Raw genomic sequence first — 16,546 nt, 5'->3', positions numbered from 1 at the left:
TTGGCTCCCCGCCCCGCCTCATTTGCATGTTGCGGGACAATAACAGCGGGCGGCTCCCGGCAGCCCCCGCGGCGCCGAGCGGGGTCCGCGCGCGCCCGCCCCCCCCCCCCGCGCGCCGCCCCCGCCGGGCCCCGCCGCCTTTTACCCGCAATTAGCGCAATTAACGTTCTCCACACCGCGCCGAGCGCGGCTGCGCCTAACCCACATACTTGCCCTCCACGCCCCGCGTGTCTAGCGTGCTCTGAATAACTCGCGGGGACTCGCTGGCCGCCGGTGCTTCGTGCCGGCTGAGGACGGTTATGTGAGTCACGCCGCGCAGAAATGTGGTTTTTTTTTTTTTCCAAGGATGACTCGCCCTGTTCTCCCCGGCTCCGTGCGAACGGGGACAGAGCCAGCTCAGCGCCGCGCGTGAGAGGCTGCTCTGCAACTCCATGGAAGCGCTGGCAGTTAATCCATTTTGGTTAAGGAACGTGAAATGCCAAACAAAACCCTCACGAGAAGGGCGTGTTGTGCAGTCGTCGCTCAAACCCCACTAAAACCACATTAATTATAGTCGAGCGTGACACCAAGCTCTCAGCTAGACAACTTCAACACCAACAACTTGAAGGCATCAATGCTGTAGAGACCCACAATGTTCAAAAAGACCCAATTCCTCATTTTCTGCAGCTCGGTTTTCCGTGCTGCTCGTGGGTGTGCAAAAAATGGCTTTGTCCCTTTGGAAGTTCCCAGCAGGTTGCTCTGCAAATTCGTTTAATTCCTATGGGTACACGTCAAGAGGCTGCTGCCACTTACATAACCTGAGAGTCGTAAATAAGAAACAATAGAGGTGTAAATACAGCAGAGGCAGGTGTGAAACCTGTCCCCCGAGCTGCCTGCAGTGAAAGGAAGAGCTCTGTGCCACACTCCACCGACCCAGCCCACAGGAACGCTGCTGAAGCACCCTCATTATCACACGGGAGGCATTTTGCTCCCTGTGTACCTTGACAGAGACAATATTCCCCCCCTTAAACTGCTAAAGGCTTAAGCAATGCGTGAGAATTATCCAGTTAAAGCTGAAATGGTATCCAAACTTATTAAAAATAAATCCTCCTGTTAGAACAGGGAGAAAGAGAATGAGGAGCAGCCCAGGCCCGGTTCGGTGGATTAGGGAATGGCTGCAAAGCTGAATGTGCCAACGTGCTGGAGATAAGGGAGTGCTGCTGCCAGGGCCTGGCAGGGTGTGAGAGCAGACAAACAAGGTAGCTCATCTCAGTGCCTCACACCCTCCATGACTTTATCAGGAAAGGGAAGCACATATTTGCAGAGTTTCCCCCACAGAATCATTCTTTCCCTTCCCTCAGTCTTGCTCTTCCTCCACCTTGTCCGGGTCCTTTCTAGTTCAAGTCCAGCCTGGCCTAACCCCTTGTTCTGTACTGCTGCCTGCAGTGCCCTGAGGCAGCTCAAGTTGGTGCAAGGTGACCTGTCCTGCATTACCTGGCTGTGCTGCTCAGCCTGTGATCCCCCCAGCTACAGCTGAGTTCTCCATGCCTCAGTCCCGAGTTTCCCAGAGTTGGAAGGGTGCTCTCTGTGCCACTTTGCCCAGCAGCCGTGGCTCACAGGCTGAGGAACAGCATGAGCTCAGGGCTGACAAACTCATTTGGCAGAGCACGACTCTGTGCTTCCATAAGTGCTCCCAAGGAAAGGCACACCATGAGCTTCATGCTCCTCCATCCTTGAAAGTCTTTGAAACAGCCTCCCGAGGGAAGTGGTGGAGTCACCATGCCTTGAAGTGTTCAAAAAGGAGTAGATGTGGCACTTTGTGACACAGTTTAGGGGGCATGGGGGTATTTGGTCAAAGGTTGGGCTTGATCTTGGAAGTCTTTTCCAATCTTAGTGATCCCATGATTCTACCCCAGGTCACCCACCCAGGTCTGTCCAGACAGCCAGATGACCTCATAATTTACATGGTAATTAGTAACCTTTGATGAACTCTGTCACTCCTGCACGAGGACGCAGTCCCCAGATGCAAAACTGCTCCTGGTTTTCATTCAAAGGATCTCTGGGCTCCTGTGAGACAAAACCCCAACTATTTTTAATAAAATACTTCAGAACTGGTTTTCCCCACTGTTCAATGTCAGCCTGGATAGTTCTCCCTGTAAATCCCTCCCAGCCCATGCCCTGCTGCCTTGCTCAGTGTTATTCTTGTACCCTGAGGGTCTATATCCTGCCAAGTGATATTTGTTTAAAATTCCCCAATGCATAAATTTGGCACAAAAACTGGAGCAAAGGGCATCCCCCTGGTTACTGCAGCTGGGTGGAATCTTCCCACCTCAAAGTCCAAGATCTATTTACATCAGCTCACTTAAGCTGCAAAAACAGAATGAACTCTTCCTGCTAGGCTTGCTCAGAGCAATAAATGCACTGGGGAGTGCAAAGCAGAAGTGCTGCACAAAGTAATCAAGTGCTGAAGACATAAGCAGGTTTTCAGCTTGTTTAAAACTGATTCACTTGTAGCTGACGTCAATCCTCCCTCCCAAGTATCTTAGCCCTGAGATTGGAGTGTGATAAGTATTACCTGTAATGCCATCTGCTGTACAGACTGCCCCAGCTCCTCACTATTTATTTAAGGGCTAATGTTGTGCTAGACCAGAATGCAATTTATTTCAGCCTGGTTTGACTTTGTTTGGACTCTAATTCCAAATGCCTGTCCACTTGGACTTTTAAAGTGATCTGTCATAGGGCAATCCCGATGTTAGCCCTGAAAAGATGAAGTTCAAGACAGCACAGCTGAATTAAACAGAAAACTAATATGAGAAGGACCATATGAGGCTTCCCACATGAGGAAGAGAGAGAGAAGATGCAGAGTCTTCAAGACTGAGAAGATGCAGAGTCAGAAGATCACTAACACGAATCACAGAATGGCTTGGGAAGGTACCTCAAAGACAATCTCATTCCACCCCCTGCCATGGGCAGGGGCACCTTCCACTATCCTGCCCCATCCAACCTGGCCTTGACACCTCCAAGGATAGGGCAGCCACAGCTTCTGTAATGCTTAAATGCACATCAGAAGCTTGCTGTTTAAACCATAATTGAAAGAGTAATAGAGTAAATCCCTGAACTCGTTTTTTAATAAACAGGAATCTACTGCATCTCAAATTGCTTGAATTTTCATTTTATAGGACCTCCCACATAAGGATCACAGTGCCCTCTTTAATTATTAATTAACTCATGTTGACAGGATAAATTAAAATCTCTCTGATGGAGAACAAGCATCATTTATTGACATCCTGACCTTATCCTGCACTTTTAGAGTTGCTCTTTGGAACCTGTTTCAGAAGTCCAGCACCAGGGTGGGTTTTGGGGGGGCATGGGTTTTAAAATAGTTTTCCTTAGACTTGGCTTTTGTCTTGCCTTTCACTGCATGACAAAGGTGATTTTTTTTCTATTACAGCAAGCACTGGAAATAGGTTTAGATGAACTGTTGCTGTGAGTGAAGTCCTGACACTCCTGAGTGGAAAAAAAAGGTCATGAGAAAACCAGATTAATTCCATCCTACTTTGCTTTTGAACAGTTGCCCACTTCTATTACATTTCAATGGTAGATGCAGTAAGAATTAATACCTCTTTATTCATCCAGCTCCTGCCCACATTCAGCCAGGGTGCAATCTGTGCTTTCATATTTCAGCAAGGCTTGGTTTCATCTTGGAGTCTGGTCCCCCGTGCACCATCAGCTTTGCCAAGTAATTCTGGATGCAAGAAGAATGGATTAAATTCTGTTTTCCCTTGTGCAATGTCATCAGCCCTTTTTTACTGATTTTAAAGGCATCAGAAGCATGTAAACTAACAAGTAGGGGTGTTTTAGTATTCATTATCTCATGGCACTGCAGTGGAACAAGAACACAGATCACAACCAGTGATGATAAATAAACCAAGCACCAGTCTCCCTCCAAGCCTGCAAAATAAATTCCAAGTTTCCAACTTTGCAGGACTTGTAGGGAGGAGAAACATCTCCTTCCTTGTTAATTGAGCATGTGGGAGCTTAGTCAAGGAAGTTGAAGAGACTTTCCAGAGGGAGGTTGTATCTCAGCCACTGTCCTAGCTGTCCTTCCTGCTGGATTGCCTCTCTTTTTGTTCCTTCACTGTGGGACAGTGAAAGAGATGGAGTTGTAAAGATTCCCAGGATTTCCTCCAAATACAGGCATGCATTCTCTTCAGTGGCTGCTGCCAGTCCTGGTACAGCCTCAGTGAGAAGCAAAAAAACCAAAAAAGTCCTATGGTGCCATTTTTTACAGTTCCTTTTCAAAATGGAAATGTTTGAAGGCACTTTTCAAGCTTGAAAAAAGTAACAAACCCAACACCAGAAGCAGCATTTTGGCCACCTCAGGAGCAGCAAAGAAACAAAGAGACTGAATGCACCAGCTCTTCATCCCCATGGAGGAAGGTGAACACAGAGATTTTGGATTACATTTCCAAAGGAAGGCAGGTTGGAGGTTATTTTTGGTGAGGTGATTTTGGGGTGTAAGGTCTGAGGTAGAGCGGAGCACACCAAGTTCTCACCTTTGTGTCACCATGTCCTTGGAGGAACGAGTCCTTTCCATGGGGATGACTCCAGGATTTTGCCACGACATGGAGCTGTTTCAAATCCATCCTTTACCAGCTCCTTGATAACATCAAATGACCTCGGTGGCCTGGCAGTGCTCTGTCTTTTGTAACTCCTCACTCCTGTGATGTGGACACTGCAAAGGAGGGGCACTGTGGAATTATTTCCATTTTCAATGTATGGAGCTGGAATATTAGAGCTTTTTAGAGGTTTTGTTGCCTTCCCTTCAAGGTGACAGTCATGAACCTGGTCAGGGGAATAAAAACAGATCAAAGAATCACAGAATTCTTAAGGTTGGAAAAGACCTCTAACATCATCGAGTCCAACCATCACCCCAGCACTGCCATGCTCACCACTAACCATGTCCCCAGGTGCCACATCCACACATTTTCTGAACACCTCCATGGATGGGGGCTCCACCATTTCCCTGGACAGCCCCTTCCAATGCTTGACAACCCCTTCCATTCTTCCTAATTTCAACTTGAGCTTCCCCTGGCGCAGCTTGAGGCCGTTTCCTCTCCTTCTGTCACTTGATTCCAGGGAGAAGAGCTTGATCTCCACCCACCTCATTACAAACTCCTGTCAGGCAGTTGTAGAGAGCAATAAGGTCCCATGCCAGGTAATGCAGATCACAAACTTCATGAATATTAATTTAAAAATTTAATTTCTTGGTTGGAACTAAAGCCTGGATGTGACATCTCTAAGGTAACCTATAGGAACCGTGCTCATTTAGTCATTCTCTAGCCCAGTTTTTCCAAATTAGTACACAAATAGAAAAATTTAGGTTGAAAAAGACCTCAAAGAGAACTGTGCACATGAAAAGATTACTAACAAGATTAATGAGCATGTTCACTGAGCACTGAGGACCCACAGCATCTTCAAAAGGAGAAACTTTTAACACTTAAAAAATTACTTTAAGGGAAGATTACTAAAAACAACGTTGCAAAAGTATGTGAAATATAGAATTTTATATCTCACAAAGGGCCATTTCCCAATTTTTTTTTTTTTTAACGCGGGGCCTTCCAACAACTTTTTCCCAAACCACCTACGTGGATTACACTTGGATCGCGACACCTGAAATCCTTCCCGTGGCACTGAGGGGGGCACCGACCCCTCATCACCGCCGGACTGAGCCGTTCCTGAGGCCGCTGGGTGGCACAAGCGGCCGCCCAGCACCACCACGACGGCCACACCCAGCCAGAACCCTGCGTGTGGCCTCTTCCCAGGGGCTCCCCGCGCTGCGGGGCGATGAGGGAACCCGACGGCGGCTGAAGGGCCCGCAAGCCCGCCGGGCCCGCCGCGCCCCTCGCCCGCCATGTTCCCCTTCCCCTCCGCCCCGCCAAGTCTCGCGAGAGGCGGGGCCCGCCCTTCCCGTGACGCCCCGCGCGCCCTGGCAACGCGCCGTTGCTAAGGGCGGCCGCCATGGCGGCGCCGGGGCTTGGGGTCTTCTTCGTCCTTATACTCCTCCTCCTCCTTCCGCCGCCGCCGCTCCGGGCAGAAGAGCCGGCCGCGGAGCCCGCAGATACTCATGATGCCGCTCAGGCCCGGGTCCGCATCGTGCCGGCCCCGGTTACGGACGGTGGGTGCCCTCCGGGCGCTGCGGGGCATCGGCGGCGCTTTTTGGCTGAGGGGAGCCCCGCTCGCGGCCTCCCCCTCCCAGTGCGGCGCCGGGGGTTGGCACAACCGCGTGGCAGCCGCCCGGTTTCTCCCGGGAATCTCTGGGGTTCGCTGCAGCGCCGCTCGGGCACCCCATGGCAGCTGCGGCCGAGGCTCGGAGCCGCCTCAGAAAGACTCAGCGAGCCCCTGAGCAGCCCCCAGGCCCTGGGCACGCTGCTCGTGGCATGGACAGCACAAGGCTGGGCTTGCCATAGCCCTGAGGGTCGGTGGGGGTGTAGGGCAGAGTTTCCTGCATCCAGCACTGCTCTGAGTACAGCGGGCAGCTCCGACCTGGCGGAGGAGCCCAGAGCGGCCCTGGGTGTTCTTGGAGAGCTCCATGCGCACCCCGAGCTGGCGGCACACTTTGTCCCAAGGCTGAGCCCTGGTGCTGTGGATACATTGTCATAAAAATAGAGCTCACGAAATTTCGTTACTGTGTTCTCAGGTGTTTCCCACTTTATAATTGGCTACTCTTTTATATCCCGGTGGTGTTGCCGTCAGCTGAGCTTTCCATGGGTTATTTGCCAAATGAAACCCAGCCCAGTGCTACGTCCTTAGGGAAAAGAGACTTAAATCCCTCATCTCACGGACATAAGTTTGCAATCTAATCATCCATGTTTAAACTTCTCTTGTTTACAGGGTGAGCTAAGGATCCAGGGCTAAGCTCAGCTAACAGAACAGTCAGAACTTCAGAGATTCCAGGAAATACATGGATATTGTTCAGGTGGTCAGAGAACATCCAGGGGGCAACAGTCAAAGTGAAATAAAACAAGAGTTAGTTACAAAAAAAGTATTTTAATGTCTTTCCTGTAGAACACTGGCCTTGATTTTCCTCATTCTGTGCTATTTTTAAGTCTAGGTTTATTATAGAACAGCAACTCTTACAAACAGTTCAGTAGAGTAATATCTACAGTTTTTTGAACTTATAAACTTGAAAACCTCGGAGTTGGAAGAAGTTGCCAAGTGTATTTTATTGAGCCAGTTTACAAACTTATTAGCAATTACTCTGCCTGTGATTGCAATATATCACAGTATCTAAAAACAGAGAGAAAAAACAGTTTCAAAGAAGTCAACTGTGGTTGGCACATCAGGGAAATATATTCCTGCACCTTGAGACATCCTCAATACTTATAAACATCTCTCTGCTCTTTCAAAATGTTTTATTTTTCTTCCCAATAAGCTGAAACAAGCAGATACAAACAAGGTGTGTTTATCTCTTATTTTTTTTTCCTCTGCAGGGCTGAGTATATTATCATACTTCCAAAATCCCTGTTGAGCCGGGGTTTTGTTTCTCAGGGAACAGATTTTAATATGTCTTGGTTTTGTCCATGTGTTCCAAATAAATTTGCTCAGTAGCAGAAAAGATAGCTTTTAAAAATGACTTAAAGAAAACGTGAATTTGGAGAAGACTTCTGACCACTGTCAAAACCAGGGCGAGGTGAAAAGTGAAAGCATTTGGGACATGCTGTAAAGTCCCCACTCCAGTTCTCATTTCAATCTCTGGTGCAGTTGCCAAGCTGTGTGTCTGTGACCTGCTGGTGGCACAGTGTGACATCAACTGCTGCTGCGACCCTGACTGCAGCGCTGAGGACTTCAGCCTCTTCACCACATGCTCAGTTCCTGTGGTCACGTGAGTGGAGAAATAACCATAAAGCACAAAATCTTGGTTCATTTGCTGCATGCCTCTGTCCTCTCCTCTTATCAATTCCTAACCCTCCCTGCTGCCATCCTGACCCCCCTTTCATCAGTCCTTCCTGCACTTTGGCCCCAACCAGGCAGAACAGCAAATCCACCTCCCACCCACTTCTCTCCCACTCATTCCTTCTTTTCTCATGCTCCTTGCTTTCCTCCTGTTTCACTGTGCTCCTGTCTGTGGGCACTTAGGTGGTGATGCTTTTTTGGGGGGGAAGACTGAGGCATCTTCATCAATGCAGTGTCTGGAAGTTAAGAAAACTGGTACCACAGAACCATCTGGCCACTTCTGTAGATCACCAGCAATTTATCAGTAACCTCTTTGATTACGTTTATGATATCAGCTACACACTGGATCAATTCAGGGCTTGTTGAAATAGTGTGAGCATTTTTCTGACCCTAATTTTAAAAGTCACCATCCCAACCTGCTCCCCCACTGCCAGTCTGCCACTTCACAAACACTAAAATGAATCATTATACCGACAGATTAAAGCCAAGAGTTGTTTCTTTGCTGTTTAGTTTATCTGAAAACACCTTCACCCAATCCCATGTTCTCAAAAGGAGTTAAGAAAGCTCACTTCAAAATCATAATGTGCAAAAAATCTCATGGTGACTTCTCAGAGCAATAAGTGCAGCTTTTCAACCCACCTTCTGTATAAATTATGCCAATCTGAGCACTGGGGTTTATTCTTGGTGCTTTGAAATTTGAATTAGCAGTCGTGCCAGACTGTGGTTTCTTATTGTTCTGGCACACAAAGACTCCTGCTCCCCATTTATAGGTATTTCTATAGATCAGAAAGGTCTAATCAACGCCCTCCTGACTGACACTTTAATTGCCTCAGGTGGCTGTGCTGCCTTTGTCAACTAGAAATGCCTCAAATGAAGTCGTGTTTCTTTCCCCAAATTCTTTTGTGTAAAACGTTTATTTTGCATCAAAATCCAGGGGATTTTCAGTGTCTGCAAGTGTTGTGGGTCTCATTATTTACATCTAGGTTTACATATATTTGCATTTTTGTGTTAGTTTGGCTGATCCCAAGGTGGAGGCCCTGTGGCATCTGAAACAGCAGCAAAAGGGTTTGATTTATGATGGGATCCTATTAATAAATTACTCATCTCATGGAAGAGCTTAAAAATTTCTAAAAGTCATTTCACTTCTCCAGTGCCTGTCCTTAACTGCTCTATCCTGCTAAATACCAGTTTCACAGGGATCAGCAGCTTGTATTTGTAGCATGTAGGACACACCAGTGCTCCTGGGGTCTGAACTGGCACATTCTCCTGCAGTTCTGGGCTGTTCATGAACCTGGGGCACAGCCTTAAACACTTCCCCAAGACAAGCTGGGTAATTTCACCTCCTGTTCCTCACTCTGCCATTTCTTTCACATGCATCTCAAGTAGGAATTTTTCCCACTCCCTGCCCAAAATGGGTATTATTCCAATATCCACAAAACTGACCTGTTTTCCTGGTCTGACATCCCACTTGGGTTGTAGAAATGAAAGTACTGCTGAGCTCTGCTTGGCCTGTGGTGCAGCCCTGCATTTTTGGGGCCTTAACCATCAGAATCCCATCCAACGTGGCATTTTCTCTCTCATATTGCCACTGGTTTTCCCTTCCCCTGCTCTGTTTCTTACCTTCCTTCATGTTGCTGCTCACATTTTCCTCTGCTAAATAAAACGTGGGAGAATTCTGTATTATTATTATTTATTATTAAGCACAGAGCCTTCTAAGGATGCACAATTGTTCTACAAATTGTGTTAAACCCAGTAATTTCATGCTTTTTCTATTTTTCTGGTGCTGCCTCAGTACGTGAAAAGAATTTGAAAATCTGGTCAACACTAACTTCTAGTGAATTCATTTATTATTTTTATTCTTTGCAGAGGTGACAGCCAGCTGTGTAGTCAGAAAGCTGCAGTATATTCTCTTGATGTTGAAGCAAATCCACCAGAAAGGATATTTAAATTAATTGACCAAGTCAATCCCAGTATTTTCTGCATTCATGCTACAAACTGTAAGTAGAGTTGTAGGCAGTATTAAGCATTGTGGTGTTATTTTTTGTAAGCTCTTTAGGAACCAGAAAAAGACTAAATTTAAAACTATTTTTATTTTATTCAACTTCTCAGAAAACTTGTAATTCTGTCTGCTCACAATCCTTATGTTGTGATGCTTTCACTTGTGAAAACATGGAATTAAACATCTGTGACTCTTGGCCTTCTCTGTTGGAAAAAACAAGTATTGTTTGGGGGGGTGTTTTGTAAATAATTTAGCATCCTAAATAAATAATGTTTAAAGTTGTCTCATTGTTACTAAGTATTTTCTGTATCTTTTTTTCCCTAAAGTTACCTCCTTCTTTTAATGTTTTGACAGATGAACAAGCCGTGTACCTGAAATCCCCTGAAATCCCCACTCCAGAAAATTTTGATCAGTTGCTTGACAAGTTTGGAGGTGCTACTTTCAGTGCTGAGCCTGACAGCTGGAATTTGGATACAGATGCTCAAAATCCCCCTGATGCAAATGAAACGTACAGATATGAGGTAAATTATCTCTGGTTCAATAGGAGGTAAATTATATTTGATGTAATTAGTATTAGATTGCTCCAGAAAGAATAAATCAGCATTGTTTGCATCTGCTTTTAAATAATGCAGTTCTGCTGGAAGAGGCAAAATTTATATTGGTCTTCAAACACAGAAATGTAAAAAGAAGTGTAATATTTTGTGTTTAGTTACTTAAAAAGTGAGCTAGATTTTTAAGATCTTTGAAAAATAAGTCACTTTTTTTTTTGCTATTTTCAACATAAAGCAGCAGTGGCTGAAGCATTGCTGCACAGTATTGAGAGATACTGTGGAAATAAGTACTGTTTTTATTCATATTTATTGTTAATAAAAATGCTCTGAAACTTTCCATGGGCTGGAACACATCTGTGTACCTGACTATGGTTTTTATTTGGCAGTATGGTGTTCCTGTGCAGACAGAGGATGCGTTTCTAAGGCTGCCAAGTCCTGTTGTTTCTTCTTGGTGCTCTGATGCGAATCCTGCAGGTTGGAAAATGCACTTGAATCCCAATTTTTTTTTTTTTTGCTTTAGAGTATTCTGCTCTGGCTTGAGATCAGTCAGTCAGAAAGCTGGCACACTCCCCATGGAGAATTCAGATAAAGGTTCATGAGCCAATGATTTTCAAATCGCTTCTGTTTCTCTGCTTTGTTTGGTTTTTAAAGACATAGAATGGAAATTGTGTTGCATCTCTATTCAACATTCCAAGTGAGATATGTAAATCCCTGAGAATCTTGTTAATGGGTTGTTTATCCAACAATAAAACGTCCTGTTTGGCATAATTGGTTTAATCAAACAGTACAAGGGTGACACCCTGAGGAAGGAGGGGTTTGCACCACGCCAGCCCTGCCTGGGCAGCCCTTTGTCCAGGGGTTCCTCTCACCAATCAGATTTGCAGGCTGAGCTCTACATTTTAACCTCTCACGCAATTTCCTGAAAATCTGCAGAGGTGGAGGTGGAAAAAAAAAGCCACAATCAAACCCACACCTGCATTTTCCAAAGCCCGCTGTCATCATTAAATGTGGTCTCATAACAGTCATGGTGGTGATTACAGGACTGAAGACTCTTGTGAAAGAAAAAAATCTTATGAGATTCAAAAATTAAGTAATTTGAAAAATGAAGCTTTTTCTACAAGTTAAGAAGTAATATTTTGTCTCATAGCATTTTTTGAGAATATAAAAAGTTTCATTCTTCACAGCTCTCATGAAACTTTATCTGCAATAGAGATGACATTTACTTTCACTTCTGCTTGTACCTAAGGTTCTTGTCTCGTTTTTCATTTATACTTTCCATAATTGCTCTTTCATTTCCCCCGGTAATACTTGGTGACTTCTTTTTTTCCAGGGTTTTTAGTGAACCAAGCCACAAAATGCATTAGATCAGTAAGTGTGGAAAAATGTGACAGCATTCAAGCACTTAGCATGTTGTTTTATATCAACTCCAGCATTTTGGCAGTAAGTATGATTTGAAACAGTCACATAGCTGAAATAATCACATTTTCTATATTTTTGCATCTGCAGAATGAAGTAATTTCTGTTTACTGAGGGATATGGTGTTTTATTTGGATTTTTAAATTGTGGGTTGGGAAGAAACATCACCCTTTACAGCAGACTTTTATACATAAAGCCTTTGGGAATGTTTTTACTTCAAGCTTTGGTAATAGAAGCATTTGCTGTTCTCTGCTTAGCCAAATATAAATAATATAGTCAAAGATAAAGTAAAAAATAATAGTTTTGCAAAGCCAAGGTCGTGTCACTGAGCTAGTGCAGTTTCATGTTTCTGTGCATGTTCAGGCTTTTCCAAGAAGCCTATTTACCAGAACACATAATTCTAAGAAATCTGAGTTTTTAAGAGTTGGTAAATCTTTGTACTGAAAGAGGAACCTGTCAGGTTTAATCTTTTGCATCTGCCCCTTTCCTCCAAGTCTCAGTTTTTGATAGTGAGGGCTGGCACAGCCTTCCTTATGCTCCCAAAAAACATGACTGAGAGCAAGTTTCTTTGGCTCCTGCCTACTCAAATCCAGTCTGGGGTTATTTTTCAAAGCCTATGTCTACTTTTTCATCCCTTTCTGACCTGGGGGATGATGTCTTACGTATAAATAAATCCCCTGTAAGGATATTCAGGAAGACAAAGAAATCACTCAGGAAAAAATGAAACTGAAATACATCATACCTTAAACCTGATGGCTCCTTCCAGAAGCTGGAGGCCGTAAAGAAAGAGCAATCTCTTCACCATTAAAATTATTTTAATTTATGTACATATTTAAATTAATTTAATTAGCAGTGAGTAACTGCTTAAAGATCCCTTCCAGGCTGCTCCCAGATTCCAAAGCTCCCAAAAGCAAGGAAAGCCCACTAAGCAGTTCACACCCTCACAGGTGGGATCACTCTCCTGCTCTTTCAGGATCTCATTGAAATCAGCCAAGGATTGCTCCCAGATGTTGGCTTTTGATCCTCCTGTTGTGGAAGAAGTGGAGAAAACACTGCCTCAGAAGGGCCTTGAGTGTCTCCATGTCCTCCCAAAATTAGTTCTTGTTGGCTGCAGGACCAGAAGGAACAAGTGTGGTTCAGGCCAGGCTCCAGCAGCTGAGTGGTTTTGAGTTTAATGATGAATTCCCTTTCCTCAGTGGAAAAGTCCATAACCCCTTATCCCTGTGCTGCTTGCCAAGGCAATGGCTGAGCTCAGGAGAGGTCACAGTTCTGCCCAAAGCACATTGGATGCTAGGAAGGATCAGATGCAAGAACTGGAGAAGGTCGAGCAGCTGGTGGAGATGCTCTGTAGGAAGGTTCCCTTCCCAAAGGGAGCTGGAGGTGGGATGTGACAACAGAGAAGTGATGGCATTGGGGACAGGGTGGTCACAGGGCAGAGCAGGAGCCCTTCCAGTACCAGCAGATGGAGCTGCCGGCAAAAGAAACGGCAAACCAGTGACCGAGGGAGGCTTACTGGGAGCCTCCTGAAGGCTTCCTGAAGGATAGCAGGTCCTTCAAGAAGCCCCATCCCCAGGAGCTCATCCTGCCTGCCAGGATGGGCAGCTGGAGTGAGAACAACGTTTTGGGAATTGTTGCAGATAATCTCTGCTCTCTGCCCTGATCTGACCAGCAGATCACGGAGTGTTGGGGATTCTTGGAATCTCCCACCAGGATACTCACAGTGGTGCTTCACCCCATGGTTAGTGGGGAGTGTGTAGCTGCCAAAGCAACGAGCTGTTCCTGCCTTTCCCTGCTTCCCTGCCAGAGGGGAAGCTGAGGCAGTGGGAGGCAGCAGTTCTGCCTGCCAGTGACCTCCAAAGACATCATCCATCACCCCAGTCATGGATAAACAGAACTTCAGGAGTGGTGCTCATTCCTTCTAGCCTAGTCAGAAATAGCACCGTTCCCTAAGCATGAGTCTAATCTTTACAGGGACCTTTATTCATCCAGCTGATTCTGATGGCTGAGCTGTACCTTGGGATGATAAATATGTGACAAACTGTACCTGCATCACCTTCAGGTCTCCAGCTCCCAGGAATGTGTTCCCTGCTGGGGCAGTGGATGAGTCACTGCTCTCAGTATCCCATCATAATTGCAGAATTGCTTTATGATCAGAGTCCAATCCGTGGTTCCTTCCCAAAGACGTGACTCAAACATTCATTGGAAAGTCAGAAAAGTAAAACCTTAGACAAAGTGGTGCTCCCATGGGAGTATTTTACAGACCTGATTGATGACCTTGGCCCAACATTTCTGCCTTTCCATGAAATATTTTTGGTGGAAATTTTCCAGTGGGGCAACACATATTCACGTGCTGTATAACAAAAGAGATATTTTCTTCTCATTTATTGGTTTTGAGACCGTGAAACTGTGGAACAGGACGACAAAAGCTCTTCATTTCTTTGGGAAGCACAGCCTGGCAGGTTTCTTAAACTGGTGGTCTTTGAATAATTCCAAGAATCAGAGGAAGGAGGGGATTGGATTGTAGCAGTTCTTTTCACACTTCGTGGATACTCTGGTGGATTTCCAAGTAACTCCATAACATAAAAGTTACTGTTATGAGAAGAGTTAAATAGACAAAGCCTTACCTGCTTTACTTGACTGCTACTTGCAATAGGTCAGACCTTTGCTACTGCTTTAATTTGTCCTTTTATTCTCCCCCAGGTGCCCAAATCAAGTCAGATGGTAAGTATCCTTCTAAGTTAGTTGGAAGAGCTGTGGGCAAAATTCTTATTAATTACAGTTGGTGGGAATTTTTCACTGATTGATCAAAACAAATCCTTACATTAAAAAAATTACATCATTTATTATCAGTAATGATACTTAGCAACTCCAAGCTAAAATGCTGCCTGCAAACTTTCAAGCCTGATACATTTCTCATATAAAACTCCCTCTTTTCAAGTAAACCTCTTTATTTATTTAAACCCAGACCCTTTGACTGAGCTTCAGCAGTACTTGTAACACAGCAGTTGTTCAGAGAATTACTGACTGCTGTTGCTGTGGAACAGAACCCAGAAAGGTCACACATATAATGACACAGAAAAGCCAAAATTAATTATACCCAGTATTCAGAGCTGACATGAGTCTGTTTTTCAGGTGAATATTACTGTCCAGTCCATTGTTGTCCAGGCTCAGAATGGAATGAGGACTTTACTGAACAGTAGTGACGTCCCGAGGCTCCCGATGGTTTTGGATGGACTTTGCATCAATGCAGTTCTTGGGGTAGGTCTGGCAGCCCTTTCCCCCTTATAGCTGATGGAAAGCATCTATGCATCAAGTCACTTGACTGCCAAATTGCAAAGCTGTCAGGAAGGCCTTGCAGTTTCCCTATATTGTGACATCTCCAAAGCAAATGTCACAGGAGAAGCACTGACTTTGGGATAAAAGAGAGTGTTTTGCAACAAAATAATAACTGTGCAATACAACATGGAGACAGGCTGAAATCCTTGTTATTACTGTGTGTATGTGGCACAACAGACAATGACATGAGTTTAGAATTTACTTTATGCTTGGGAGAAGATGATTTCAGGCACACTAATGAGAGACAGAGGAATAGATGCTGCACACCATCTTTTAATTTTAAAGTAGAACGTTGTGTCTATGCTTAGGTTTATCAAGAAGTCAGTTTTGAAGAGGCTCCAGCCTCTAGAGAATATAATATATCCCCACCCTGGAATTTAGTTTCTTAAGCAAGCAAGAAAGAAAATACTTGCATGGTTTTAATTTTTTTTTCTAGTTTCTCTTATGTATTTGTTCAAATTAATATCTAAAACATTTAATTTTCAGGTGAATTATCACATTACCCACACAGACACGGGAGAAATAATAGAAGCAGCTGCTGCTTTTGTCTTGGGGGCAATTAGCAAAGAAGCACTTTCAATAGAGCAGAGCTTCGAAATCAGCTTCACTCAGGTAACTGTGGAGGTGTCACAGGTGACTTGGTGAAAGACATTTAATTACAAAACTTATTAAACTTGAATCAGAACAATTGTTAGCAGCAAGGTAAAACAGAACTTGCCCAGGATACCCAGATGAGGCAGCATTTCAGAGCTGGGCTAGAAAGGCCTCCAAAGTCTGTCACATTTACAAGCCCCAGCTTGTGACTATAACAGAGAAAGCAAAGCCTTACTTACAGTCTTACCATCATTGTTCAAGGCAGGTCATAATCCTGAAATAACTGAAATATTTCTGTGTTTTTCAACCACTTCAGTGCAGGATAAGAGCTAATGCTCTCTGTTTGCATTGCAGGAAAATACACAGCCAGTTCCTCTCAGTGGCAATCCTGGTTATGTTGTTGGGCTGCCTGTCAGAGCAGGATTCCGGCCTCAAGGATATCCTTTCCCTGCTGGATTTCTGTTTGCTGCACTTGCTCTGGTCAATCTTCACAAACCCTTTCTAGCATGGACGTCTATGAAATACATCTGTTCTCTACCAAAAATAAAAATGTGCTTTTCTGGCTGTGTTTTAGGAGGGAATGACTCAGTCCTGACTGCAGTCTCCTGGGACTGTGTAGTGAGGTACATTTAGCCCTTCATTGCACACTCTGGTGCTTTTTCACACCGTGAGAGGAGTCTTGAGCTATTATAGCATTTGCAGCTTTATTTTAAGG

At 44.8% G+C, this 16,546-nt stretch overlaps 1 protein-coding gene and 1 long non-coding RNA gene across 7 annotated transcripts in view; one reads left to right on the top strand and one right to left on the bottom strand.

Moving 5' to 3' along the window:
- Positions 1-138: 138 nt before the first annotated feature.
- Positions 139-5,885, bottom strand: LOC121667904. 3 transcript variants are annotated; one of them, XR_006017187.1, is made up of 5 exons: positions 5,628-5,885; positions 4,939-5,157; positions 4,536-4,824; positions 3,600-3,724; positions 3,230-3,486 (listed from the first exon to the last, which is right to left on the bottom strand). It is a non-coding gene; the product is annotated as an uncharacterized LOC121667904 (long non-coding RNA). The 3 variants fall into 3 exon arrangements; XR_006017186.1 differs by lacking the exon at positions 3,230-3,486 and adding an exon at positions 139-2,046 and having other exon boundaries at positions 4,939-5,883; XR_006017185.1 differs by having other exon boundaries at positions 4,939-5,881.
- Positions 5,886-5,961: 76 nt separating this feature from the next.
- Positions 5,962-16,546, top strand: part of TCTN1 (tectonic family member 1) — a 26,984-nt gene continuing 16,399 nt past the window's right edge. For 2 of the 4 annotated variants that reach the window (XM_042035051.1, XM_042035050.1), the window contains exons 1-10: positions 5,962-6,157; positions 7,744-7,864; positions 9,802-9,932; positions 10,289-10,455; positions 10,872-10,959; positions 11,816-11,925; positions 14,602-14,622; positions 15,034-15,159; positions 15,724-15,849; positions 16,186-16,268. In XM_042035051.1, coding sequence (XP_041890985.1) covers positions 6,001-6,157; positions 7,744-7,864; positions 9,802-9,932; positions 10,289-10,455; positions 10,872-10,959; positions 11,816-11,925; positions 14,602-14,622; positions 15,034-15,159; positions 15,724-15,849; positions 16,186-16,268 — 1,130 coding nt within the window. In that variant the 5' untranslated portion in view covers positions 5,962-6,000. The remainder of the gene's footprint in view (positions 6,158-7,743; positions 7,865-9,801; positions 9,933-10,288; positions 10,456-10,871; positions 10,960-11,815; positions 11,926-14,601; positions 14,623-15,033; positions 15,160-15,723; positions 15,850-16,185; positions 16,269-16,546) is intronic. The other 2 variants (XM_042035049.1, XM_042035052.1) reach the window with 2 other exon arrangements.

The sequence above is a fragment of the Corvus kubaryi genome, unplaced genomic scaffold (genome assembly GCF_017639235.1).
Source record: "Corvus kubaryi isolate FWS band 111438036 unplaced genomic scaffold, C.kubaryi_AGA036_p1.0 37382, whole genome shotgun sequence".
Classification (NCBI taxonomy): Eukaryota; Metazoa; Chordata; class Aves; order Passeriformes; family Corvidae; genus Corvus; species Corvus kubaryi.
This window is presented reverse-complemented; position numbering and strand designations above follow the sequence as displayed.